General features: G+C 41.4%; 1 protein-coding gene across 7 annotated transcripts in view; it reads left to right on the top strand.

Moving 5' to 3' along the window:
* LOC105487912 (coiled-coil and C2 domain containing 2A) overlaps positions 1–27,709 on the top strand; it is a 134,102-nt gene that overhangs the window by 71,789 nt on the left and 34,604 nt on the right. For all 7 annotated transcript variants that reach the window (XM_011751583.3, XM_011751581.3, XM_071093837.1 and 4 more), the window contains 9 exons: positions 66–304; positions 3,263–3,440; positions 11,982–12,138; positions 14,312–14,459; positions 16,230–16,368; positions 18,462–18,665; positions 20,379–20,471; positions 21,770–21,861; positions 24,597–24,764. In XM_011751583.3, coding sequence (XP_011749885.2) covers positions 66–304; positions 3,263–3,440; positions 11,982–12,138; positions 14,312–14,459; positions 16,230–16,368; positions 18,462–18,665; positions 20,379–20,471; positions 21,770–21,861; positions 24,597–24,764 — 1,418 coding nt within the window. The remainder of the gene's footprint in view (positions 1–65; positions 305–3,262; positions 3,441–11,981; positions 12,139–14,311; positions 14,460–16,229; positions 16,369–18,461; positions 18,666–20,378; positions 20,472–21,769; positions 21,862–24,596; positions 24,765–27,709) is intronic.

Genomic DNA, 27,709 nt, shown 5'->3' with positions numbered 1-27,709 from the left:
AGACTGTGCTCTTAAATGAAATTCCAAAATTCCTGTTTGATGTCATGTTGCCTCAAACCCAACAGAGGGCCAAGAAGAAGAAAAGGAAACAAGCAGCAGAAGATCATCCTGATTATGAGATTGAGGAGCCACATCCTGAGGAGGACCTTGTGAAGCCCACCCCTCCGGAGCCCACTGATCGGGCAGTGATAGAGCATGAGGTGAGGGAGAGAGCAGCCCAGAGCAGGAGGAGGCCTTGGGAGCCCATGCTGGTTCCAGAGCTAAGCCTGGCGGGAAGTGTAACACCCAGTGATCAGTGCCCCAGGTGAGTGGATGCTCTGACCATAAATGAGGCTGACATCTGATACACATGTTCATGTGGGCACATGCACACTATGGGGAGTGTACACTTACCGACCTACTTTAGCATCAGGAGAATCATCAACTCTGAATGAATATTAGGTTGAACCACATGAAATTACTGACATTTGCCCACTTTAGGTGATTTCATTGATTCACCTACCTCATGCATGTGCACTGGCCACTCAGGAGCGCGCTGGAAAGCTCCCTGTAGGAGAAGCATCCCAGTTGCAAATCTCTGCCTGCTCTTCACAGTGGCTGGCTATGTGGCTTTTGATTTGAGTCCCTTATCTGTAACCTCAATTAGTCTTCAGTCCACTGGTAGCATGTCCCACCTTTCTGGCACAGGCATGGATGCCTCTCCTTGCCCCTTCCTTGATTTCAGCTTGTCTCCTTGAAGACCCCCCAAAACACTGTGGGTGTGCCCTATAGCTTGTATTTAAGTCAGGCCATCTGAAGCATACCCTCCAGATTTGATAAAAATACATGTCTAGTCATTCTTACTTGAGAAACATCACTTGATTTATATACATTTGTATATATAATAAATCCATAAACATACATTTATAAGTTCATCTTCTTTTTTAAAATTATAACATAATAAAAATATTTTTATATTTCCTATTTATTCTTTCCTTCACTGTATAGCCATGGTTCTCAAAGTATAGCCCTGGAATCAGCAGCATCAGCATCACTGAGGACTTGTTAGAAACACAAACTCAGGCCAGGCATGGTGGCTCATGCCTATAACTTCAGCACTTTGAGAGGCCAAGGTGGGAGGATCGCTTGAGGCCAGGAGTTAGAGACCAGCCTGGGGAACAAAATGAGACCTCGCCTCTATTGAATAAATAAATACCCCAAACATTTTTAATACCTCACGTTGAAATAAATATGTTTAAGAAAGGTTAATAAAAACTAGCCAGACAATTATTTAAAGGCAACCAACTAAACAGAAATTTTAAAAATAATTTTAAAAAAGAAAGAAATGCAAACTCGCAAGTTCTACCTGAGACTTATTGAACCTGAAACCCTGAGGTGGGGCCCAGAAAACTGTCCTCACAAGGTCTCCAAGTGATTCTGATGCATGTTATGGTATATCATCATTAATTAAAGGGAGTCCATTAAAATCATCAATACCACAAAATCCCAGACTTAATTCTCTAGTACACAGAAGATCTATTGTGAATACAGGGACTATTGTACACTGGAATCTTCAATATCCCAACGTGAAAAATGAGAATTCAAATGAAGTCAGTCAGCCTCTGAGTTCATTAAAATGTGGGAGTTAATTAGGATGTCATTATAAGACTTCTGACAGTCTTGGTTTAAAACTTCTGCTAATGTTCTAATGTTTATTTTCAAATTATAGCTTTTTGTGCATTTTCATGTGTTCTCTCAACTTCACATATTAAGATGTTATACATAAACTATTCCCCTGTACTAAGTAAGCTGTTTTCAAGGCACAAGTACCATACCCTATAATTTTGACATGAACGTTCAAAATATGTGATGACAGAGCATGCTTTCTAAAAGGAAAATTTGGGCTTGATTTGGTAATCTTTTATGAGTGGAGTCTAAGTCTGGGGTGTCTTGGATACTTCTTGCAAATTTGCTGTGAAGTATCCTTTATTAAAAAAATGCTGAAGTAATTTGAGCTATTTCATCTAGAATAAGTCTAAATTACAGACTTGTAAAAAGTTAAAACTACCACCCCCTTTAATGAGTAGAGAATTTCTGTTTGGAATGATGAAAAAGTTCTGAAGATGGATAGTGGTGATGGTTACACAACATAGTAATTGTACATAATGCCACTGAAACATACACTTAAAAATGGTTGAGGTGATAAACATTATGTTATGTTATATATATTTACCACAATGGAACAATTTTTAATAAACTACCACCCCCCAAAAAAACCTGAGCTTGTTTCAAATTTTGATGCCCTAACCTTTTGCTTTCCTTAATTAGCTTGAATTGCTATTGACTTAACCAATAACTGGCATTTTTTGGTGGATGTCTGTACACATATGTACAATAAAATTAAAGACCAATGTGAGGTTGGTTTTTTTTTTTTTTTTTTTTTTTGAGACGGAGTCTTGCTCTGTCATCCAGGCTGGAGTGCAGTGGCACGACCTCAGCTCACTGCAAGCTCCACCTCCCATGTTCATGCCATTCTCCTGCCTCAGCCTCCCAAGTAGCTGGGACTACAAGCGCCCGCCACCACGCCTGGCTAATTTTTTGTATTTTTAGTAGAGACAGGGTTTCACCATGTTAGCCAGGATGGTCTCTATCTCCTGACCCCGTGGTTCGCCTGCCTCAGCCTCCCAAAGTGCTGGGATTACAGGCGTGAGCCACCGCGCCCAGCAGGTTGTTTTTTTTTTTTTTTAACTTTCTGAGTCAGATTATCTTTAAAAATAAGGAACATTTATTAATACTCTGCATCTATTGAACATTCACTTACTGTCTGAAAACACTGAGAAAAACTTGGTATCTCGGAAAAGTGAACTTGATCTAACTGCTACAATATGCTGCTGTATTTTTAGAATAAAACTTCTTACCCAAATATAAATCATTATTATCCCCTATGTCTTGAATTTATTCCAGTTAACAAGGAATATATGAACTTAAAACTTTGGGACACAAATGTAAAGCTTGCTTGAAAAACCTGAGGAGACTGTAGTACAACGATGAGTGGACTCTAGTTCTTAAATCCTCTGTGCCCTTTTCAGTGTCTGTTAATGGCTTCTCCATAAATTCCATGTTACTTTGCAAGACCTGTGGCTCCTCTGGTTAAATGAGGGCTGACATGACTGGGAGAGTTGCCTGCAGTGTGCCTTGTTCTGTTCAGTTCTTATTTATCATATATTTTGGTGATCTTAGTAAATGATTACTAACTCCAACTGTGAATGATCTCCTTTTGCAGAGCGGAGGTCTCGAGAAGGGAGGATGTAAAGAAGCGCTCAGTGTACTTAAAAGTGCTCTTCAACAACAAGGAGGTGTCCAGGACAGTCAGTCGGCCACTAGGAGCAGACTTCCGAGTTCACTTTGGGCAGATTTTCAATTTGCAAATAGTCAACTGGCCGGAGAGTTTAACACTTCAGGTACACATTTTAATTACAGTCACTGGCCAGGCACTGTGGCTCATGCCTGTACTTTGGGAGGCCAAGGTGGGCAGATCACTTGAGGCCAAGAGTTCGAGACCAGCCTGGCCACATGGCAAAAACCACATCTGTACTGTAAATACAAAAAGAAAATTAGCCAAGCCTGGCGGCGGGCGCCTGTAATCCCAGCTTCTCAGGAGGCTGAAGCAGGAGAATCTCTTGAACCCACGAGGTGGAGGTTGTACTGAGCTGAGATCACGCCACTGCACTCCAGCCTGGGCAACAGAGTATGACTCTGTCTCAAAACAATAGTAATAATAATTAATATTATTATAGTTACTGCCCCAATAACTTTTTGTTCATTACAGGTGTGAAATGATTTTAAATCATCCATTGGTTATACATACGTCTTGACAGAGTCTCAAGCCTCTTCCTTGGCACATCTGTTCTTAAAGTCTTAGAAGAAAGAGATCTGTTCCCCAACTCACCTACTGAAAATGCTGGCAGAATAACTCTGGCCACAGTGCTCTGGAGTGTCTGCCTTGAGATGGGAGAGGGGTGCTGAAGGGGGTGGGGCACAGGGAAATCTCCCGCTCATTCATTGAAGACATATTTCAATATCACCCTCTACAGGGACTCTAGCGTCATATAACAGAGAAATCAATTACGCCACAATCATGGGAGGTTATAATGTCGGAAAGATACAGGTGCTAGGATTCCCCCCACAAATTAATAAATCTTCCCACTAGCCTAAATCCCACCATTAGCAACATATTTATTTGAGTTTATTTTAGTTTCCTGGGGAAACTAAACTATAACAAGGAACCACTAACTTGGTAGCTTCAAAACAACAGAAATGTATTTGTTCACAGTTCTGGAGGCCTAAAGTCTGAAATCGAGGTGTCAGTAGGGCCATACTCCCTCCAAAAGCTCTAGAGGAGTATCTTTCCCTGCCTCATCCAGCTCTTCCTGGCACTTAGAGTTCCTTGGTTTGTGTTAGCATAACTCCAATCTCTGCTTCCATCTTCACATAGCCTTCTCTGTGTGTCTCTCTCTGTGGGTCCTCTTTTGTCACTTATAAGAACACTCTTATTGGATTTAGGGCCCACCCTAATCTAATATGATCTTATCTTCATCCTTAACTAATGACATCTGCAAAGACCTCATTTCCAAATTAGGTTCACATTCTGAGTTTCTGGGTGGACATCAATATGTGGAGGATGCTATTTAACCCATCATAGTGTCTTCAGTCTTGCTTGTTCTTTCGGTGACTCTTCTCCCACAATGCTAACGGGTCTCTCTTATAATCCTAACAGGCTTGTTAACAAGGATTGCAACTTTGTGGCATGCATGCCCTTGTTTCCCCACCACCACCCAGGCAGAAATCACAGATCCTCATCCTTCACTCAGGCAGAAATATCTCACTCCCCTCCACCACCCTTGCCAGAAAGCAATAATTGATGGTGCTATTTTTGTTGTGTTTTCCCACTGAGCCCGAATATAATTTTAGAACTCTTCTCAATACAGTACTTCAGGCAGCCACTACCTATTCCTAGTGAGTATAACTGACAAAGTCTGCAAGTACCATCACTGCTGTATAATTAATAAAATATTTACATACTTCTGTACTGACTGATAAATAGCTGCTGCCCTGACCTTCCCAGATGCCATCCTGGCCACATAAGCGCCACTTCAAAGATCCCCTGGACCTTCCCACAATTGACCAATTAAAGGGAATGGCTGACCAAGGCCAGTGCCTCCAGGGTCCTGTTCCCAAGCTGTGGTGGGCCGCTATTCTAATGAACCCAGGAGGTGGGTTCAATACTGTGTATAGTTCAGTATTTTGAATATCAAGCCCCGCCTAGACCTCAGTAGTTAAAAACCTTCTACGATCTGTAGAGGACATTCGCAACAGCTGGGATGTGTTCTTTTGACAGTGGGAAGGAAGCACAGAACTGCATGGAAAGAGAGGAGGTGGTGCCAAGAAATGGGAGGCAGAACCTGAAAGGGCTGGCACTGGACACCCAAGGTCAACCACCTTGGCTTAGAATTCCTCCAGAGCCTGTGGCAGTTTTGTCCTGTACCTTTTAATCTGTGATCTGGGGGTGGGTGAGGGCAGGGTGGTCCTCATTTACAAAGTGCCAAGCATCAAGACTCAAGCAAAATTCCTTTGCTATATTGATAACAGGATTGATATCTGCACAGCTGAAATTTTTTTCTTGAAATTTTAGAACTTTAGAATTTGGTTTAGTCTTGTCACTCGTATAACTCTTTAAAATGCCATCTAATTTTTTTTAATGTCTGTGTATTCTGAAACTTGAAAAAAAACCAAAATTTTTGGCTGCTAACTTAAACATAATATGGGTGAGAGGAGAAAGCAAGTATAAAATGGTTTTAGAAAGGGGATTGGAGTTGGAGGTTTGGTGAAAACCTGAGATTTTCTTAAGCCTGGAAATTCCCTTTCTGAATATCAAACAGGGGAAAATAATTTCTATTAATGTTTACTTCTTCCTTGATGTATAACTGTGAATGAACACAAGAGAATGAAATGAGGTGATTTTGTCTGAACGTAAAAGTAGAGAGTTGCCCAACTCTGCCCTGGAGAGCTGGGGCAGCCTTCAGATACGTGGTCGCTGGACAGAGCCCCTGTGAGGTCCCTGCCCTCCCTGCAGGGTCCACGTTGACTCTCTATTCCATCTCCTCTGGAGCTTCTGCTGAGGCTGATGGCCTGGAACACTTGGTCACGTATTGCCTATGAATATATTCTGGATAATATTCTGGATAACTTTGCTTTTTGGTTTAAAAATTTATTTCATAGTATTGTCACATTGGTTTTTCAAAAATTATTTTGACTATAACATCCACAGCAAGCTAATATTCAAGGCAATAAGCAGGAGATAGTATTGGAGACTTTATTTACATTTTAGAATACATGTGAAGTAAAATACTGTTGTGCTGTGCGAGACAGAAGATAGTCTCTCCCTCTAAAGTAATTCAGAACATTCAGAAGTGCCCATAGCGGGAGTGTGTTTCACAGGCTGCCTAGGTAGTCTGAGCTCTCACCATCAGTGGAGGCATGGCTGGGCACCTGCAGGAGGGGAGGCCTTCTCGCCTTCTCTCCCTTCTTTCTGACTCTGCCAGTGGGTGTCTCCTGGCCCACTTCCTCTCCTTCCTGCCTGCCTCACTACTGTCTTCTGCTCTCCCTTCTAGCTCTCTATCTGGTCTTCTCATGTTAATCTTGGTCTTCCTGATATCATCTTTTCCTTTGTAGGGGAGGAACAGGGAGGATGAATTGATGATGGATGTCAAACTAGGAGGCAGAACTCTGAATACTGACATCTTCACTATTGATGCCTGTAGAAAGGGAGGGACTCCGGAGGGCCCCTGCAGCTCCTCCTCTATTCAGGGCAGGTGACAGAGGAGCAGCAAGTGTGCTTCTGGAGTTTGTGTTTCTTTGCTTTCTTTTCTTTACTTTCTCAGTCAAGTTTTATTCATAGCTCACACAATGTTTTGTGTGCAGTAAGTCTTACTTTAAACTAAAAGTCTTCCTTTAAACTAAAAGACCCAAAGTTTGAGACCAGCCTTTGCAACATAGTGAGACCCCATCTCTACAAAAATTTTAAAAAATTAGCTGGGCATGGTGGTGCATACCTCTAGTCTCAGCTACTTAGGAGGCTGAGGTGGGAGGATTGCTTAAGCCTGGGAGATTGAGGCTGCAGTAAGCCATGATCACACCACTGCACTCCAGCCGGGGAGACAGGGTGAGACCCTGTCTCAAAAAAAAAAAAAAGTTGGCCCCAAGAGAAGGATGAGATTGGACTTCATGGGACAGGGGAGATGGAGCCAGGCCACAGTCCTTCCAGAAAGGTCTTGAAAATCTTGGCTTTGGAGGCCTTTCCAAAATAAATGTGTAGGGTTTTATAAATAAAATTTGGCTTAGAAATTTAAAAAGCTTTGCCTTCATTTTTGTGTCATTCACATATGTAACTTTATCCTACATTCATCTTCTCAACACCAAAACAACTAGCAACAGTGGTGTAATATTGCTGAGTGCCTTTTACATTTTTTAACATTATCATATTTCCTTATTAGTCAATCCTGTTAATCGTTTATATTCCTGGCATGTGGATTGAGATAGGGAAATTCTCCTTTTAACCTACTTGGTGATGGCTCGACTTTCTCTTCTCAGGGCCTTTCCTAATTTCTCTGGCTGATCTGAGGAATAACTCCTCTATCGGAGGGGGAATAACAGTCATATCTGAAGAACTGTCCTTGTTTACCCTCGCCTACCTCATTTTGTGGTTGCTGTTGGTTCTTTATGGACCCAAGTCCAAAACAGATGTTTTCACATACATCTTACTTGCCATGCTTTTAAACTGGATGATAGCAAGTCAGATTGCTGATCCCAGAAAGCCCTGCTGTGTGCAGTTGGAAAGGTCAGGTGGTTGAGGGCCTGAAGGAAGCCAGGTGGCGGCTGCAGGGAGGACAGGTTACATGAGGCAAGAAGACAGGTGTGGTCATCTAAAGGTAAGACGAGGAGGGCTTGAATGAGACAGGGCCTGTGAAACTGGGAAATCTCTAGGAAATAATGTTTACTAAGTGTCTACTGCATGACCACAATATTTACATGTTGTCTCGTGTTATCCTGAAGAAAACCACGGGTACTAAATGGGAGAATTCCCATTAAAAAAAAAAATATTCCTTGCTTTATTTCTCTGACAAAACAACAGGTATAGAAACGTCTGCAGGGAAAAAACATGCTGATTCCATGCTGTCATTTTAGATGGAAAAAACAAAACATGTGATTACTTTTCTTTTGTTCCTTTACAATATTCTGTGATTTTTAAAAATTTTTTTTTTGATATGTAATAATTGTATGTATTTATGGGGTACATGTGGTATTTTGATACATACATAGAATGTATAATGATCAAATCAGGGTATTTAGAATATCTATTACCTCAAACATTTATCATTTGTGTTGCAAACATTTTAAATCTTCTCTTCTAGCTATTTGGAAACATACAGTAAATTATTGTTAACTATAGTAACCCTACTGTGCTATCAAACACTAGAACTTATTCCTTCTAACTATATTTCTATACCATTAATGAACCTCTCTTTATCCTCCTCCTCTCCCTCCTCCCTTCTCAGCCTTTGATAACCATCATTCTACTCTTTTCCTACATAAGATCAGCTTTTTAAGCTCCCACATATGAGTGAGAGGCCGGGGTGCTGCTAAGCATCCTACAGCATACAACTCACAACAACAAAGAATTACCTGGCCCAGAATGTCAATAATGCTGAGACTGAGAACCCTCAGCACTACTGAGAGAAAACAAAAATGAAACTAAATTATAGAGAGATGTACTTATAAATGCCTACTTAAAGCCCAAAGTACCCATTTCCTAATTTTTAAAAATAGCATTTCTTCCTAGCATTTAAAAGAACTTCTGGGCCAGGTGCAGTGGCTCATGCCTGTAATCCCAGCACTTTGGGAAGGTGTGGCAGGTGGGTCATCTGGGGTTGGGAGTTCGAGACCACCCTGGCCAACATGGAGAAACCCTGTCTCTATTAAAAATAGAAAATTAGCCAGGCGTGGTGGTGCATGCCTGTAATCCCAGCTACTCGGGAGGCTGAGGCAGGAGAATCACTTGAACCCGGGAGACGGAGGTTGCTGTGAGCCGAGATTGCTCCATTGCACTCCAGCCTAGGTAACAAGAGTAAAACTCCATCTCCAAAAAAATATAAAATAAAAATAAATAAAATAACTTCTGCTATCTTAAGAGAGTAGGAAATAAAGATTGGGGAAATTCTGGATTTTTTTTGGCTTTGTCAGATGGAATCCATTTTTTTCTCATTAAAAAAATCTGATACTTATCTCCTAAGACAGTAACACCAACTAGTAAACCCTCCATTCCCCTAGAGTCCATGATTGCCTCTGCCTACAGACTTGGCACCAAGAGCCCCCATTCAGTTCCTCTCTAGACACCAGCTAGGAATGTGGCTCCAGAAACTAGGAATAAGCCGCCTTCCACTGATGTCCTCAGAAACACCCTTTATGTGATCACTTATGTTTTATTGGTCATCACTAGGCATGGTGACCAGCCCAGGGAACACCCATGAGGAATAAAAGCCACCTTTCATAGCCTTTCATAGGATTGTGGTGAAGATTAAACAGGGTACCACACTGAAAGGCCCCTTAAGTCCCTGTGCTTCCTACAAAAGGAAATCTCAATGAATTTTTGTCTCGATTAATTCTGGCAAAAAAATTCTTTTAAAAATGTGGTTTCTTTCATTTCAAACAAAATTAAAGAAAACACATCATTTTCTTGGGACAAGACTTCATGCCAATGAGCTTGTAATTTAAGAGGTCAAACCAAAGTCTCCACTGCAATAAATGATAACTACTACATGTTCTTTAAGCTGTGTAAGATTATAGAATTATAGCCTCTTAAGGAGTGTTGGGTCAAGCAACAAATGACACTCCTTGTCACATCAGAGTTGTGAACCAATAAAAATATAAAGAAAATTTTTTAAAAGAGGAGGGGTCACTTACAAATTAACAGAGGCTTGAGGAACATATCAGTCAATTACAACATATGGAATACATTTTGATCCTGATTCAAACGAAATGTTACAGAATTTTTTGAGGCTCACGAGGGAATTTGAAACTTACTAATAGTTGAGGTTATTAAGGAATTATAAAAACAGTATTGTAATTATGCTTTTTAAAAATATTATCTATTACAGATACATATTGAAATATTTACAGATAAAATGATGTCTAGATTCAAGATACTGGAGAGGAGGGGAATGGTTGAGAGTATAGATGAAATAAGATGGTCATAACATAGTGATCACTGAAGCACGGGGTGACAGGTCTGTGGTATATTATTATTCTTGCATTATATATGTTTGAAATTTTCCATAAAAGACTTTTTAGTATAGATCAAAATATCACCTTTTTAACTGATGAAGATGAATTTGGAGAGTGTGTTTTAAGTGTGCCACTTACGGGCTTCCTGCTGAACTCCTGCCTATTAGAATAGCTCACAGCAAAATTAAGTCTGGGGTCCTGAATTTAGTACCTGTGCAATTTCTGCCTTTGTCTTTGACCCAGTAACCCTCCATGCTCAGCCAGTCATCTTGCAAAGGTGAGCTGATGGATACGGGGGAAGCAAGGCCAGGATAGTAGCCAGGCACCACTTCATCCTCACTCCTGGACAAGAATTCAGATCAGGCTGGGTGCAGTGGTTCATGCCTGTAATCCCAGCACATGGGGAAGCCAAGGAGGGCAGATCACCTGAGGTCAGGAGTTCGAGACCAGCCTGGCCAACATGGTGAAACCCTGTCTCTACTAAAAATACAAACGTTAGCCAGGCGTGGTGGTGGGTGCCTGTAATCCCAGCTACTAGCGGGGCTGGGGCAGGAGAACCGCTCGAACCCAGGAAGCAGAGGTTGCAGTGAGCCAAGATCGCGGCACTGCACTCCAGCCTAGGTGACAGTGAGACTCCATCTCAAAAAAAAAAAGTTCAGATCATATGCCCTGTAAGGGAGGGTGGGCGGAAAGGATCCATGGTGTCATCTTTGTGCATTCAATTGGTAAGTGGAAAATATTGACTAGTGGGGGACTATTACATAAGAAGAAAAATATAAAGATTAATTAGTAGAAATAAAAGTAGCAACATCCGCATTTTTCAAAAAATGTAAACCAGTCACAGAGACCTCATGTAGAGAAAGAATAAAACACAGGAAAGAAGCCAGGAGAACTGTGGAATATTATGTCATATTGTCACAAAAGTGAAGTGTACCAAGAATACAGGGGATCGAATGGAGCCAAGAGTCCAACTGAGGCTGGATTGGGCATTCTTAAACCATGGTTGCCCTGCAGTGGGGCCCTTCTCCTCATGGTGATAGCATCATAATGAGACACACCACAGTGATCGGTAGCAGAGCTGCTGGTGGTCTAATTGGCTCCATCTAGGAGAAGGTCTGAGAAAAATCTGGAGTTTCAGCAGCTAACAAATAAAATGAGGCCTGAAAGAGAAGAACTTGATAGATTTACTAAAAATGTAACACTCTGGAGTACTTCTGCATACAGAGCTTCTCTGACTGACTTGGAGATTGGTACAGATAATAAGCCATCTGGGGGCATGTCCTTACTGTCCCAACCATTCCTCCTGATGGCATTACTGTCTGAATACAACCTGAACCTGGAAAAAGAGGAGGCCCATTTTCCTAGTAAGCTGTATATTGGTTCGGAATAAAAACAATTATCCTTGCCTGCTGCTTCGATTAACCTCCCTACCCAGAAGATTAGTTCAGACAAGAAAGCCGGGTGTCAACAACTTGACCACAAACAGGTGTAAGCTCGTCTCCATGGAAACCATAGTAACACAACTCAACTTTCCACACTGAGATAAGTCCTTTGGGCTGGAACAGTGACCAGCACAAATACTAACAACATGGACTGATTATGTGAGTGTGAGCTCACACTATTGTTGCTTTTATTGGCTATTTCTCTTCTCTGGTTTTCAGGTCTATGAAACTATTGGACACAGTAGTCCCACCTTGCTAGCTGAAGTGTTTCTGCCTATTCCTGAGACTACTGTTGTCACTGGAAGGGCTCCTATTGAAGAAGTGGAGTTTAGCAGTAATCAGCATGTGACACTGGACCACGAGGGAGTTGGAAGTGGTATGGAAAGCTAGTATCTTCAATGGCTCACTGTTTCATTGTCAGATTTGAATGTGTATATATCTATTTCACTTCCCAGACAACCAGAGAATTGTAAAATTGATATCAAAAATTCACATTCAAACAAATAATGCTATGCAACTTTTGGCCAAGTTACTTTTTATATACTGTTGGTGACAATGTAAGTGCATATAACTATGCAACTACTAAGTAGTTTGGCAGTGTGAGTTAAGAACCTTGAAAATGACCTTTGGTGCCTTACTTTTATTTCTAGGAATCTTTCCTAAGAAAATAATTTGAAATGAGGACAAAGATTTGCGCATAAAAATGAACATCACAGTGTTGTTCATAAGCTCAAAAAGTTTGAAATAAATAATTTTAATAGGGAGATTTTTATTAATATTCTCTCATCTCCTTCTATAATTCCGATTGGATATATGATGGATCTTCTCACTCCTTCTTCCATGTTTCTTAACCTTTCTTTATTACATTTGATGTCTTTTTCTTTCACTGCTACGATCTATGTAATTTCTTTAAATCTGTCCTGTAAGCCATGAATTCACTTTTTGGCTGTCTCTTATTATTGGAACTAATCCTTTCTGTTTTTCCTTCCAATTACTGTATATTTCAACTCTGGAAATTATGTTTAGTTATTTCCCAATCAGTGTTGTCAGTTCTGACAGCTTTTTTTCCTTTCCTCAGACTCTCAATCATTTCTTTTTATACATTCATTCATTCATTCAAATATTTTAAAATATTCTTAAATATTAGATATCTGATCATTCCAATACCTATCTACTTACTGGTCTGATTTTGTTGCCTCTTGTTTATGGTGGCTTGCTTCCTCATGTATCTGTTGATTTTTTTTTATTGTGACTTATATCTAGAACTTTATTTGCATTATTTGAGGCCAAATCCAATCCTCAGGTCTAGAGACTTAGGTTTTAGTTCCAGCTCTGATATTGGCAAGCTGTGAGACTCTGGTAGTCATGTAACCTCTTTGCATATCATTTTCCTCATTTATAAAATGGATCTATTAATAACTCCTTTAATGTCTTATAAGGTTATTTTGAAGATCAAGATAGGATATTCAATACGAAGGAAAGATCTAGAGTTACTTCATTTAGTGCTTGAAAATCTTCTCCTTTAGTTGATTAAATAACTGCCCAGAGTGTTTTTACCATTAAATTTCAGTTAGAGGCCAAATCAATGAGACTTTACTGTAGCTACAATAGCTTAGTAATAATTAACATGTGTTGTGCGATCACTATTTGCCAGGCATTGTGTAAGTGCTTTGCAAATATTAACTTATTTAACTCCTGTTCCTCACTTCTATCTTAGGGTGCTTGCACTTGTTCCTTCTGCCAGTAATGCTCTTTCCCAAAATAATACACCTCTACCTCTATTTCCTCATTTTCTTCAGCCATTTATTCAAAAGTCACCTTCATTGAGGCTTTCCTGGCCACCCCATCTAAAAGTTTATCCCCTCTCCACCCTCCAAAGCACAAATTTTCTATATACCTTCCCTAATTTGTTTCTCCTTAGCACTTGCATACTAGTCTCTAACATACTAAGTATTTCTCTTAGTATACTAACACACTTACATACAGTCTCTAACATACTAAGCATTTCTCTTAGTATTGCTTCTCTCCCTGACTCATATATACACTCCATGAGAACAGAAGTTCTTTTCTTTCTCAGTTTTTAGAACAGGGATTCTTATCAGTTTTGCTTCTTTACCGCTATCTTCAGTGCCTGCAATAGTGCCTGGCATGAAGTAGAAGCTCAAATAAGTATTTTGAATGACTAAGTAAATAAATGTCTTTGAAATAACTCTGCAAAGAAGGTGCTATTTAGTATCCCTGATTTATACATTGAAAACTAAGGCTCAGAGAAGTTAACTAACCTGTCCAAGGTCACAAAGCTGTGAAGCAGGTGGAGCCACCCGAGAGTGTGTCATGAGAACGTCTACTCTCTGCCATCAGAGACAGAGCTGAGTAGCTGTCAGCATCATCACCTGAAGAAATTCAGTGACACCAGCTTGAATCACGTGCTCCATCTTCATCACCCCCACCCACTCCATGTTCCATTTGTCTACTATCTGCTTTCTTGCCAGGACTAGGCTCAGTCCCTCTTTCTAAACAGCATCCTGTTTAATCTGGTGTTTCCCTAGGAGTGCCCTTCTCATTTGAAGCTGATGGCAGTAACCAGTTGATTCTGATGACCTCAGGGAAAGTGTCTCATAGTGTGGCGTGGGCCATCGGAGAAAACGGGATACCTTTAATTCCTCCACTGTCACAGCAGAACATCGGATTTCGGAGGTAATACATGGTGAGAGTAAATTGATGAGCAATGTCAGTGTCAGCATTAAAGATAATGAAGGGGAAAGAAAGCTTGCAATATCATATTCTTTCCTTTATTGTCAGGTGCCAGTATTTTTAAGAGTTTTTTATTCTTAAGGTAAAAACAAAAAAAATTTATAACAACCTCTAGTCCAAAAAAATTAAAATATTAATAACCTAACAAATATTAAGTGTTTATCAGTATTAGATACAGTGAAAAGAATTTAATCTTCACAGTAACTCTAGGATGTACTCTTTCCCCTATTTTACAGATGGGGGAGGTGCACAGCATCACAGAATTGTATACACTTGGCCCTTAGTAAAGGTTTGTTGCTAATGATGATTGGTGTAGGAACTGCTATTTACATGAAAGTACCCATTCTCCAGTCTCCTCCCTTGATTGCTAGATCCTTGAGTCTCTACTCAGAACAGAAGAAAGGCACTCTGGGCCTCAACCTAGGCCAGCCCCTCCCTGTGTTTGATGCTTGTCCCTGAAGCCTGGATTGTATTCGCCCGTGGCCTGGGTCTTCCTCTGTCAGACCCTCTCTCTGTCATTCCACAGTAAATGTGTCTACAGTCAATCATTTCACCATTCCAGGCCTCAGTTGCCTCACCTCTAAAATAAAAGGATTCATTGTAATCATCAAGAAGACACTTTCCACGTCACAGGCTGTGATGTTCAACTTGTGGAAAAACAGAATGGGGCTCGTTTAGTTCCCCTGATGCCCCCTGCATCCCCATAATGACCACCCATGTCCATGGGATAAAAACCACAAGGAGATGCTGCTCTGTGCTAAGTCAGAAGCCACTTTCAGTGGAGGCTTGACTATGCCTTTGAATGTAAGAAGTCTGCATTTATTTCACTTGTGTTTAGTGCTAGAAAAATCTCCTGGGGAGTAAAGCTTCAAATCCTCAGGATAGCAGGTAAAACACAATGTGATTAACAAGATATACAGGACTATTAATAAAGCCCTAGCTTAACCTTGCTGACCGTGGCTTCCTTTGATTTCCGTGTGTCCAAAGCTGGTGCTTAAGTTGGTTGTTTAACAGTTGGTTTTAGGCTGGGCATGGTGGCTCACGCCTATAATCCCAGTACTTTGGGAGGCCGAGGCAGGCAGATCACTTGAGGTCAGGAGTCTGAGACCAGCTTGGCCAACATGGCAAAACCTCATCTCTACTGAAACAACAACAACAAAAAAAACTAGCTGGGCATGATCGTGCATGCCTGCAATCCCAGCTACTTGGGTGACTGAGGCATGAGAATCACTTGAACCTAGGAAGTGGAGGTTGCAGTGAGCTGAAATTGCACCACTGCACTCTAGCCTAGCCGACAGAGCAAGACTGTCTCAAAAAAAGAGTTGGTTTTGTTTCTTTTTCTTTTGGTTTGTCCTCAGCTATAGTGGGCCTCAGTGGCCTGGGATGTGAGGGTTTGTGGTTTTCTAGCACCAGATACAGAGGCTCCTCTTTACTTGCCAGAATCCAGGGACTGAGGGGCACTTTTATGCACTGGACAGAGTGTAGGAATTAGTCATAGTTGCACTCCTTCCATTCTTATTTATTTATTGTCCTTATTGTATGTTTAATAGCCATCATCAAGTAAAGAAAAATGACAAAATTCTTCCTTATGATAACATTTTCTCTCATGGAGGATAATAGCTTCCCTAAGTGATGCTATCTCTAGAATTTGAGGTCCTGATGCAAACTGTTTTGTGATCAAGTCAGTCTCATGGAATCAACTATTCTTTTCAGTGCTTTGAAGAGAGCAGATGCCATCTCATCTATTGGCACATCAGGACTGACGGATATGAAAAAGTTGGCCAAGTGGGCAGCAGAGTCCAAGCTCGACCCAAATGACCCCAACAATGCCCCTTTGATGCAGCTAATCTCGGTATGTAGCAGGAGGAACACATGCCATTTTTTGACTTGGCCTTTTACACAATTTTCCTTTACGCTGTCTTCTCCTATGCAATACTGTTTAAGAACATGGGTGCTGGGTTGAATGCCAAGTTTGAATTCCAGCTCTGCTTCTTGCCTGGCTACGTGACCAAGGCAAGCATTCGGTGCTTCTAAGCCCTGTGCTGCTGTCATAGTGTGGTCATGAGGAAATGAACAGCTGCATATAAACACTTAAGTTGGCCAGGGACGGTGGCTCATGCCTGTAATTCCAGCACTTTGGGAGGCCAAGGCAGGAGGATCACTTGAGCCCAAGAGTTCGAAACCAGACTGAGCAACATGGCGAAACCCTATCTCTGCAAAAAATGTAAAAATGTGCTTGGCATGGTGGCACACACCTATAGTCCCAGCTACTAAGGAGGCTGAGGTGGGAGGATCAATTGAGTCCACAAGGTTGAGGCTTCAGTAAGCTGTGATCTTGCCACTGCACTCCAGTCTGGGCAATACAGTGAGACTCCCATCTCAAAAACAAACAAACAAACAAAACCCCTTTATCTGAGCACACAATTCGTGAGCAGTAAATATTGTTGTTGTCACTCCTATCTCTAACCTCTGTAAAACTCCTAAAGGTTTTATTTTCCCTTCTACAGAGAGGAAGCTGAGTTCAGAAACTCAGCGTTATTTGCTCAAGGACACATGGCTAATAAGTTGATCTGATTTCAGGACACTTGCTTTCTTCATCATAACTTAAAGGATTGATGGGGCATTTTAAGAAAAATTTGTTTTGTTTTCTTGTTGTTGATTAATTAGGTTACCATTTAGGTTTCACTTAAGTATTTACCAGATAAATTGCTCATATCTACCATAATATTCAAAATTGTCTTCAGTGAATTTATGAATAAATTGGAACATTAGTTTATTTTTCTTGGTATCATATACAATTGGTTTTATTGGCAACTTCATTATTCACACAAAACCATAATAAACAAGTAGGTAATCCAGAGGGTAGCCCTAGCAACACATCCTTATGGCTATCCATATGCGTTTATCAATAGGATAATTGTAGCCAGTATGAACATTTTCATTTTGGTTCTAGTTTTTCCAAGTCCCGTAACAAACCTTGGTTTATTCTTTTATCTTTATGAACTCTCCTTCAACATGATACACCTTAGTGTGCCTAATAGAAATATTAGGAAGATTGGGTCATTATTACCTAAAATGTAGTCTATTCCATGTAAAGTTTTCAAATCACATTTCAATAGACACATCACTTTCATTATTTTCTTTTTAACTATATGTTTTCCCATCAAAGAACAAAACAGAGATTGCCTTCTTGACTGGTCTCTTATTATGAACCAGGATTTTCACAGCAGAACTGCCTTTCCCATGCAAGGCCCCAGCACATCTTGGGGCACTGGCTTTCCCTCTGCTCAGGAGGTTACAGCCAGCAAAGCACCAAGCAGAGAGGCGGGCAGCACCTGGGTGAGGTGCAGTCCCCATCTGCTCAGCTTCTCAGAGGTGTTGGACCTGGCCATCTTGAAACAATGCACAGGGGCCTTGGAGGCTGTCTGGCCTGGATCCATCTCTGGCTCACTTTTCTCAATGACCAAGGCTGTGAGGTGCTCTTCAGAGACAGGAAAGCATGGCTGTGGAGCCAAGTAAAGCTGACCATCTGCCTCTGAGGCCTTTATCTGCATATGTGCATGACATTAAAAAGTCATATATTTGATTTTATATACAATATGTATATGAGTAATCTTATTTCTAGTAGGCACCTAGTAATACACTGCAGTCTGGCACAAATCTCTTCTTTTTCAGTCTGTATATTTGCATAATAACACTACTAGGGAAGCATGAACACCAAAAATGAAACCTAATTTTTATTGTTTGGAAAAATGATTTGTGGTATTGTTCACAGCTACTAAATGAATATAATAGCGTGTGACTCATTATTACTATATTTTAAAGTATTTTTTCTTTCAAGTCTTTTAATCTAAAACTTTTAAATGTTCCTTGACACTCAGTGCCAAATTTCTTTGGATGAGATCTGACTGTCATCTGGAGTTTTGCATTTTCCATTTTTTATAGGTTGCTACCAGTGGTGAATCCTATGTCCCTGATTTCTTTAGACTGGAGCAGCTGCAACAGGAATTTAACTTTGTTTCAGATCAAGAATTAAATAGATCCAAACGATTTAGGCTTCTTCGTCTTAGAAGCCAAGAGGTGCCAGAATTCCGAAATTATAAGCAAGTTCCAGTCTATGACCGAGAAATTATGGAAAAGGTATTCCAGGTAAGAAATTGCCATAGAGGGGTTAATAAAATAATAAAGTACCTGCTGTGCTGTTAGGTATACTACTGTATACGTATTTTGTTTTTGTTATGTTGTCACTAGCAATAGCGGTTTCTCTTTTATTGCACTTTTATACATAACCTTTCTATGCTTTTTCTTGAATTCACCATTTAAATAATCTCTCTGCCTCAATATAATGATATATAAACTAATCAGTAACCAGGATTCTGAGTCAACTGAACTGCGTACAATTAGAATTGTAGGGTTGAAAAATATCTTAGGGTTTAATATGGCTAATAATATTTGAATGCCTTAGGAATTCAATTCCATTTTAATGCAGTATTTACTAAGTGTGGTGTACTCAGCACACTGGTAAAGCACTGCAGGGAAAACTAGAGGGATAGGATCTGAACAGCCATGGGGTGGGTGGGGCAGGAAGGAGGTAAAGGAACAGGGCTGGACATCCATCCTGGTCAAGCGCAGCAGGAGGAACAAAGACTCAGAGGAGGGCAGATCACATCTCCCGGCGTGGGGCGGAGGAGCCTTTGAGGAATTGCAGGTAACAGGCCCGTGCAGGTGCGGCAGGCCAGTGAAACCAGACACATGCACTTTTTTTTTTTTTCCTGCTTTTCATGAACTGTAGACACACGCACTTTTATTAATACTTAACAAGGTAAATGGAGAGCCATCAGGAATTAGTACCACGAAGATTTTTCATGCCAAAACTATTCTTGAATAATACGGTTGGTTATTTGGTTCTTCTCTGTATTAGTCTGGACTTTGATCACAGGAGATAAAAGCCGATTTTGAACTACCTTAGGTACGAATGGAAGTTTACTGGATGATGAAATCTCAAAATAGCATTAAATATCTAAAAACGTGTGAATGGCATGAGTGCATCTGTGCCTGGCCTGCTGCCAGGAACCTTCTCCATCCTCTCTCAGCTTCTCTGAGGTGTTGGCATCATTTGCAGGCAGGTTTTCTCTACTTGGCCACATGGTCACCAACATCATACAAGTTCACATCTAGTATCTTCAGCCAGCAGAGATGTGTCCTCCGAGCCTGAGTTAGGTACCACGACCAGGCATTCCACTGTGACCAGAGAGTGGGATTGGAGGAGAACATAGCAGTTCCCAGGGCACACACATAATTTTGTTGACAGAAAAGGGGAGAAGCCTGAGCAGACAAAGCCAAATGTATGCATCACTCTCCTCCAAGCAGATGACCTGACTCAGCTACAGCCAGATGTTATATGATTATGGTAATATTTTAACTGAAACTTTACTTAAAATAGAAAAGGCAAAACTTAAGCAGGGGCTTCGCCTAAGTTGCTTGGAAGAGCTTCTCTGTGGCGTCTATTTCTTCCTGACTTAACATTTTAACTTGTAACTACTGTACAGAATTCTCTTCTACTAGTAAGGCATTTCAGCTACCTGTCTCAGAATCCTGGTTACTACATCAAAGACCAATTCTGAAACAAAAGTTAGAAAGAAGGTGGAAGAAATATTTAGAACCACTATTTATTTATTTATTTTTATTATACTTTAAGTTCTAGGGTACACATGCACAATGTGCAGGTTTGTTACATATGTATACATGTGCCATGTTGTAGAACCACAATTTATAACTTAAATCATATGTGATAAATAATTCCCTGATCTTAAAAAAAGCACCAGAGAGTGCTTTAAAATCATTGCCTCTTTTTAATTTTAGGACTATGAGAAACGGTTACAAGACAGAAGTGTAATTGAAACCAAGGAACACATAGACACCCATAGGGCCATAGTAGCCAAGTACCTCCAGCAGGTAAGAAAAATCATATAAAACTGTCTTCATAGGGAGAAAAGAGCCAGGATCCTAAGGTGGAAAGTCCTCTACTCATAAATATCTGTGTGAGCTTACGCAAGCCACTTAGCTGGCATAAATTTCCTCATAAATACAAATATACAATTGATTGACAACTATCATCACCTTTCAAATATATGAAACCACTAGGTTATGTTCTGGTTTATTATCAGCGGTTATCTTTTAATGGGGCATAATTACAAGGGATTCAATTTCTAAGTCATGTTTTCTCCAATATTTGAATGTTGCATTGCGTTACAACGATTACCTTCGTAATCAGAAAAAAACAAAAGTTTTTAAACCATATACTAACTGCCCTTATGCACTAGAAAACTAAAAATTAAAGCTGAAACATCCTTTCATTTGTCCTTTTTCCTTCGTTTCCTTCTTTCCTTCCTTCCTTCAATAACCTTAACTTGCCACAAATGCCACAGTGACTACAGTGCATTTTCCCTATCCAGTGTGTCTACCCTGTGGCTCATGTATTATTTAAAAAAAAAAAAAAAAAAACATATAAAAAAACCTATTTAAGAGGTTATTTATTTATTTTTATTTTTATATATTTGAGACAGGGGGCTGGCGGGCTCTGTCGCCCAAGCTGAAGTGCAGTCAGTAGTGTGATCTCAGCTCACTCTAACCTCCACCTCCTGGGCTCAAGCCATCCTCCCACCTCAGCCTCTCGAGTAGCCAGGACTACAGGTGCACACTACCATATCTGGCTAATTTTTATATTTTTTGTAGAGATGGGGTTTCACCATGTGCCCCAGGCTAGTCTCGAACTCCTGGGCTCAAGCAATCCACTCGCCTCGGCCTTTCAAAGTGCTGGGATTACAGGCGTGAGCCACCGTGCCCAGCCAGAGGTCCTCTGGAATTAGGAAGTGAATCATTCTGAATAAGGGAATAACTTAAGAATCAGTTCTTAAGTATGTGTGTTTTGAGACTGGCCCTATTTTTTGTAATGGTTAATTCATTAATTCAGCAAAAGTTTGCCATCTTATATGCCAGGAACTTTACCAGGAACTCCAATATTGCAATAAGCAAAACAGGAAAACCCCTGACTTTAGGGAGCTTACAGTCTAGTACAGAAAGCTAGAGGGTTTACAGCAAGAGGAGACCAGCATTGCAGAGGAAAGTAACAGTTGGGCTGGAGGGTCGGGGGGACACTGAGATGACATTAGGGTAAAAACTTGGAGTGTGGAGAGTGAACTATGAAGTTTAAATAATAAGAACATTTTAAATAAGCTGATTTCTTTCCCCAGGTTAGAGAATCAGTGATAAATCGTTTCTTAATTGCAAAACAGTATTTTCTTCTTGCTGATATGATAGTAGAAGAAGAAGTTCCCAATATCAGGTAAAAATAATCAAAGCCACTATTATCACTTCTTATAAAAATTATTTGTACTCTTATTGTATGAAAGGTATCATATAAGATTTTTAAAAATCATTGTATGGTATGCATTTGGGCCAGGAATAATGTGTTAAACCTGGTTAAACCTGGTTAATACCTGATGATGACATTAGTTGAGGAATTTCTATTAGAACAAATCTTCCTAGGGCCTCTCCCATCACATTCCAATAAAGCCCATCTCACCTCCCCTACTTCCAAATCAACTTCATTAGCCTTTCCCATTTCCTCATTCTCATTGAACTAAACCTGACAGCATTTCCCTCCTGCAAGTACTTCTCCTGTCTTCCTAGTCTCCCAGTGCCAGACATTCCCTTTCTCTCCTGTCACATGGCAGTAGAGGTAGCTGAAACCCCACCCACAAGCTTCTGGGGTACACGAGGAAACCTGGTTCCAGCACCACAGCTGATGGGCAGAGAGCTGGTGCATGTGCTTGGTGAGAGGGCAGAACAGCAGGGAAGATCTGATATTCACATAGATATTGGGAATTGACTGTATTTGCTTGATTGACTCATTAGTTTGGATAACTGTCATATGGCTTCAACTAGGGGTGTGGATACAGAAAAGATGAAAGATAATTTCCCATACTGGTGGTCTTGTGCAGGCCACATGACCTTTTCTGTGATTAAGTCTCTTGGTCTCCTAAAAAGGTTTTTTCTATGCACATACTTTCTCTCCACCATCAAGTTGGGAAGGAGACAAAAAAAAAAATGTGCTATCCATAGCAGCCCCTTTCCACATATAGAAAGGAGGCTACACCCACATAAATCCATGCAAAACCTCTCTCTCTATTCCAGGCCCACAGTCCAGTCACTGAATGTTTTCAAAGTCATGAAAAGTACACTTAGAATAGATGATGATTTTTCATATTGTTTTTTTTTTCTTTTCCTTTTTTCTGCTTTACTTTCTGCATTAAGTTCTGAAGGCTCAGGGTATGTTCTTTCTTCTTTTAATTTCAGTTCCTTCTTGGCTTTAAGATGTTTCTGTATTTGATGGTCCTGGCTGACATGGTGCTCCCATGCTGACTGCTATGGAGACATCAAAGTCTCAGGGAGGACTTACCTCCAGGGGAGGGAGGAAGCATTGACAGTGGAAGTGTTGTCATGTTAGGACCTCTAACAAAGTTCTGTCTCTGAGGCCCCCTAGTTTGGGTTAGGTAAGTGTCCTGGCAGAGTGATTAAAAACATGAGCTGTGTAGTCACAGTGACCTGAGTTTGAACCCTGCTCTCCCTCCTACTACTAAGGAACCTTCAGCAAATCATAACACCTCTCGTAGCCTCTAATTTCTTCATCTGAAATATGGGGTAAATATCATCTGTGTAAACATTAGAAATGTTATATGTAAGGCACCCAGCACTCTTCTCAATACATAGGAGGTGCTTATAAATGGTAGCTATTCTGTGCAAAACCTTGGAGAACAAACAGGAACAACAGCTCCTGGAATCCTGGAACTTCCTTGGGATTCCTTATAGGAGCTGTCAGCAGTGCCTAGACAGGAGCTGCAGAGACCTCAGCCTCAGCTGGCATGTGCCTCTTGCAAAAAGGGGCTCCAGTCAAGAGGTCACTTAGCCAGCTCTGATTCTCAGGAAGGAAGCAGAAAACCATGTGCATTGTAGCCTGTGGCCAGCTCTGCAGAGCTGGCTTTGTTCTTTGTTTCACACAGCCATGAACATCAGCTTCCAGATACAAAGTCACATCTTTGTTTCTGTTTAGTTTCTGGGTCAGAATTTATTTGGTCCATGAACCTTTCTCCTATGATTCACTGACTCTGTTGCTTTCATCTTCCAGGAAGTGTTTCTTGCATATCATCTCCGTGAAAGGTAGAGACATGAGAGAACGAGCCTCTTGCTTCTCCCCTACCCGCTTCCTCCTCCCTATACCTCCTCCTCTTCCTCCACCTTAATCACTGGCCTCAACCCAATAGTTACCATTTTAGGACATCTACTAAACACTAGACCAGTGTCAGGGTGCTTTGCACACACTTTCTTCTTCAATCCCTTCAACAACCTAAAGAAGTAGGTATCATTATCCACATTTTACAGATGATGAAACAGAGACTTAAAGAGGTGAAATAATTTGCCCAAGGGCAAAGAGTGGAGCCAGGATTCACACCCAGTTCTAACTCCAGAGAGAAAGAGATAACCCAGCAACTGCCTAAGCAGCCGTACACACCCACTGCCATGTGAAGAGAGCAGACTAATAGGAGATCAAGGGGTTTGAAAGAGAGAGTAACCCTTCTAGCCAGTGTAGCTGAGTCTCTGGGGGAGGTGAAGACACTGGCCCCAAGGGATGGGTAAAACTGCAACCAACTAGGCAGACAAGGAAGATGCAGGGAGGCATTCCCTCTGCAGGACTGGCCCAAGCAAATGTGAAGGGTGGGAGACCATAGGCATGTTTGAGGAACTGGTGGATGAGCAAGGTAGAGATTAGGCAGGAAACATAGGGGCCAGAGCATGGCTTTTTTTCCTTGGATAAGCAGCAGCTAGAGTAAGTTTTAACAATCCATGCAGTAGGATCTCTCCCATTTGGGAGAATTTCTAGACTATTTCCACCCACCTTCAAAGGACAAAGAGTTTTTCAGGGGCCTGTGCAGGACTGTGGGGCAGAGTTCAGGAAGTTGTCTCATAATTTTGCAGACCTTTCTTTTTCTTAGAGTCCTGATCCTGTTCTGTAATCATTAGCATTTTGGGCCTAAGCCTTTTCAAGCTGGCAGAACAAAAGCGACCATTGCGGCCAAGAAGAAAAGGTCGGAAGAAGGTGACAGCCCAAAACCTGTCTGATGGAGACATAAAGCTGCTGGTGAACATTGTCCGAGCTTACGATATTCCAGTGAGGAAGCCGGCAGTGAGGTGAGAGCCCTCCCAACAGCCCAAGATGCAGTATGCAGCATCCCAGCCAAGTCAATCACTCCTTTACAGCACACTCACTCTCATTCTTAACATGGTTATTGTTCAGCAGGGGGCTGAGGGTCATTGCAAAGCCAAGGCCCTACTGTTTGCAAGTAATAGAGTTGATTCCGTCAATTCAGGCTACAGGGGGGATTTATTAGGAACATCTCGAATAACTCAGGACAAGGACAAGAGGTATAGCTGAACTACATGGTAGACTACAGGGATAAGATAGTTCTCCTGAGGCCCCATGGCCTCTCACTTGCCTCACTCTGAGTTTGCTTCATTTTTCTCCATGTGATGGAAGTGGCCCATGCAGCCAGAGTACCACCAACTAAGCGTCATTTTCTCCAGAGAAATCTGAAGGCGCTAACTTGGTCAGGTGTTCATCCATGGTCTAATCGCCGATAACCAGAGAGACAGGGTCAGAAGCACCAGCCTCAAAGACAGGAACAGATCTCAGAGAAGTGGGTATGAGCTGGGGAGAGTCACAGAAGGTGTCTATCCAAGGCTCTGAAACGTGTGCTGTGAACATAAAAATGTGGCTTCCCTTTCATCTGTTCTGAGTAATGTGTTATGACTACTAGAATTCACTACACCAGGGACAACAAGGAGCCTTCAGCCATTGGGAAGATGAGTCTGAGCAAACAGAGGAGGAAGGACCAAAAATTAAAACTACTTTTTTTTGTAGAGATAGGGTCCTGCTATGTTGCCCGGGCTGGTCTGGAACTCCTGGCCTCAAGCGATCCTCCTGCCTCAGCCTCCCAAAGTGCTGGGATTACTGGTGTGAGCCAATGCACCTGGCCTGAAACTTCTTTTTGGTGGTGCCCTTACCAGTGTAATGGGAGAAAAGTAGCACTTAACATGTATTCACCATGTTTCAAGCACCATGGTAGGCAGGTTCACATGTAATATTTCATTTCGAGGCCAGGTGCGGTGGCTCATGCCTGTAATCCCAGCACTTTGGGAGGCCAAGGTGGGCGGATCACAAGATCAGGAGATCAAGACCATCCTGGTGAACACAGGGAAACCCCGTCTCTACTAAAAATACAAAAAAATTAGCCGGGCGTGTTGGTGAGCGCTTGTAGTCCCAGCTACTGGGGAGGCTGAGGCAGGAGAATGGCATGAACCTGGGGGGCAGAGCTTGTGGTGAGCGGAAACTGCGCCACTGCACTCCAGCCTGGGCGACAGAGTGAGACTCTGTCTCACAAAAAAAAAAAAAAAGATTTCGTTTAACTGTTCCTGCTATTACTATCTCCATTTCACAAAAGGGGAAATGGAAGTAGAGTATAAGTGACTTGGCTAAGGTCATTCAGCCCTACCTGTTTCCTTGGAGGAAAACTGTTCCAGCCCTTGCCGTCTTTTCTCCCTAGGTTCTTACCGTTTAATTTAGTTCTGTCTCTCTCCTTCCTCTCACCCCATTATTTTGCCTTACATTTTTTATTTTGAAACAGGGTCTCACTCTGTTGCCCAGGCTGAGTACAGTGGTGCTATCACAGCTCACTGCAGCCTCGACCTCCTGGGCTCAAGGGATCCTCCCATCTCAGTTTCCCAAGTAGTTGGGACTACAGGTGTGCCCCACCATGCCAGGCTAATTTTTTATTTTTTGTAGAGACAGGGTGTCCCAATTTTGCCCAGGCTGGTCTTGGACTCCTGGCCTCAAGTGATCCTCCTACCTCTACCTCCCAAAGTGCTGGGACTATAGGCATGAGCCACTGCCGCCCGGCCCCTACATATTTGTGTGTGTGTGTGTGTGTGTGTGTGTCTTTTTTTTAAGTCTTTAACCTATTAGAAAGCATCTACCATCATCAACTATTCCTAATGCTTTGTTACTTGTAAATGCCCATATAAGCTCTTGAATCTGCTGTGGCATTGCTTTCCTGAGCTCACAGCCTACCCTTTCACACTGATTGCCTCAAAGCTCAACTGGGGTGAAAAACTATTTTTTAAAGAACATAGAGGTGCTTCTTGTAGTTTTCACCTCCATAGACTATTTTTAAGTGTTAAATCACTTCATTCAACTAAATTAAGGGAGCACAGTTGATCCTACATGCTACACATTCAATGCAGATGGATCGAGACAGCTCAGACATCAACTGTTCCATTAAACCTGCCCAAGTCTTCACCCTTTACCTTTGCATTCATCCACATAGGGTTTGTTTTCTTTTTTTTTTTTTTTTTTTTTTGCCTCCCTCACTGTTCTCATACAGCCTCTGACCATCCCTCTAGTCTAATACCTATCTCACTTTACTGAGATGATTTGTTTATGTGTCTGCCTTCCAGTCTAATCTGCACTGAAGTGTTATCTTCTTCATCTTAAAAGCCCAAAGTCTAACATGGGGCCTAAAATATAGGTAATAAAAAAATGGGTTTGGGTTTTTTTTTATTTTACTTCTTAGAGCCAGGGTCTTCCTATGTCACCCAGGCTGGAGTGCAGTGGTGCAATCATAACTTACTGCAGACTTGGGACTCCTGGGCTCAAGAGATCCTCCTGCCTCAACCTCCCAAGTAGCTAAGACTACAGGTACACACCACCAAACCCAGCTAATTTATTATTTTTTTAGAGATGGGGTTTCATTCTGTTGATCAGGCTGGTCTTGAACTGCCGGGCTTAAGCGGTTCTCCCACTTTGGCCTCCCAAAGTGCTGGGAATACAGGCATGAACCATTGCATCCAGCCACAAATGTTTGTTTAATAAAGTAACTGATGGTTTTCCAAAGAGAAAAGAGCTTTTCTATGGTAGCTGTTGTGTTAAATGTTCCACTTACATTTGTCTGAAACTTTAGCTGTGAAAGGTGATAGTCTATAGAAAGAGACTATTTGTATTTTGCCCAGTAATGAATGTGAAATACTTGGCAAACCATAAGGTTCAATACAAATATGCAAGTATGTTGTTACGGTGATGG

This window comes from Macaca nemestrina, chromosome 3 (genome assembly GCF_043159975.1).
Source record: "Macaca nemestrina isolate mMacNem1 chromosome 3, mMacNem.hap1, whole genome shotgun sequence".
In the NCBI taxonomy this organism is placed as follows: domain Eukaryota; kingdom Metazoa; phylum Chordata; class Mammalia; order Primates; family Cercopithecidae; genus Macaca; species Macaca nemestrina.
This window is presented reverse-complemented; position numbering and strand designations above follow the sequence as displayed.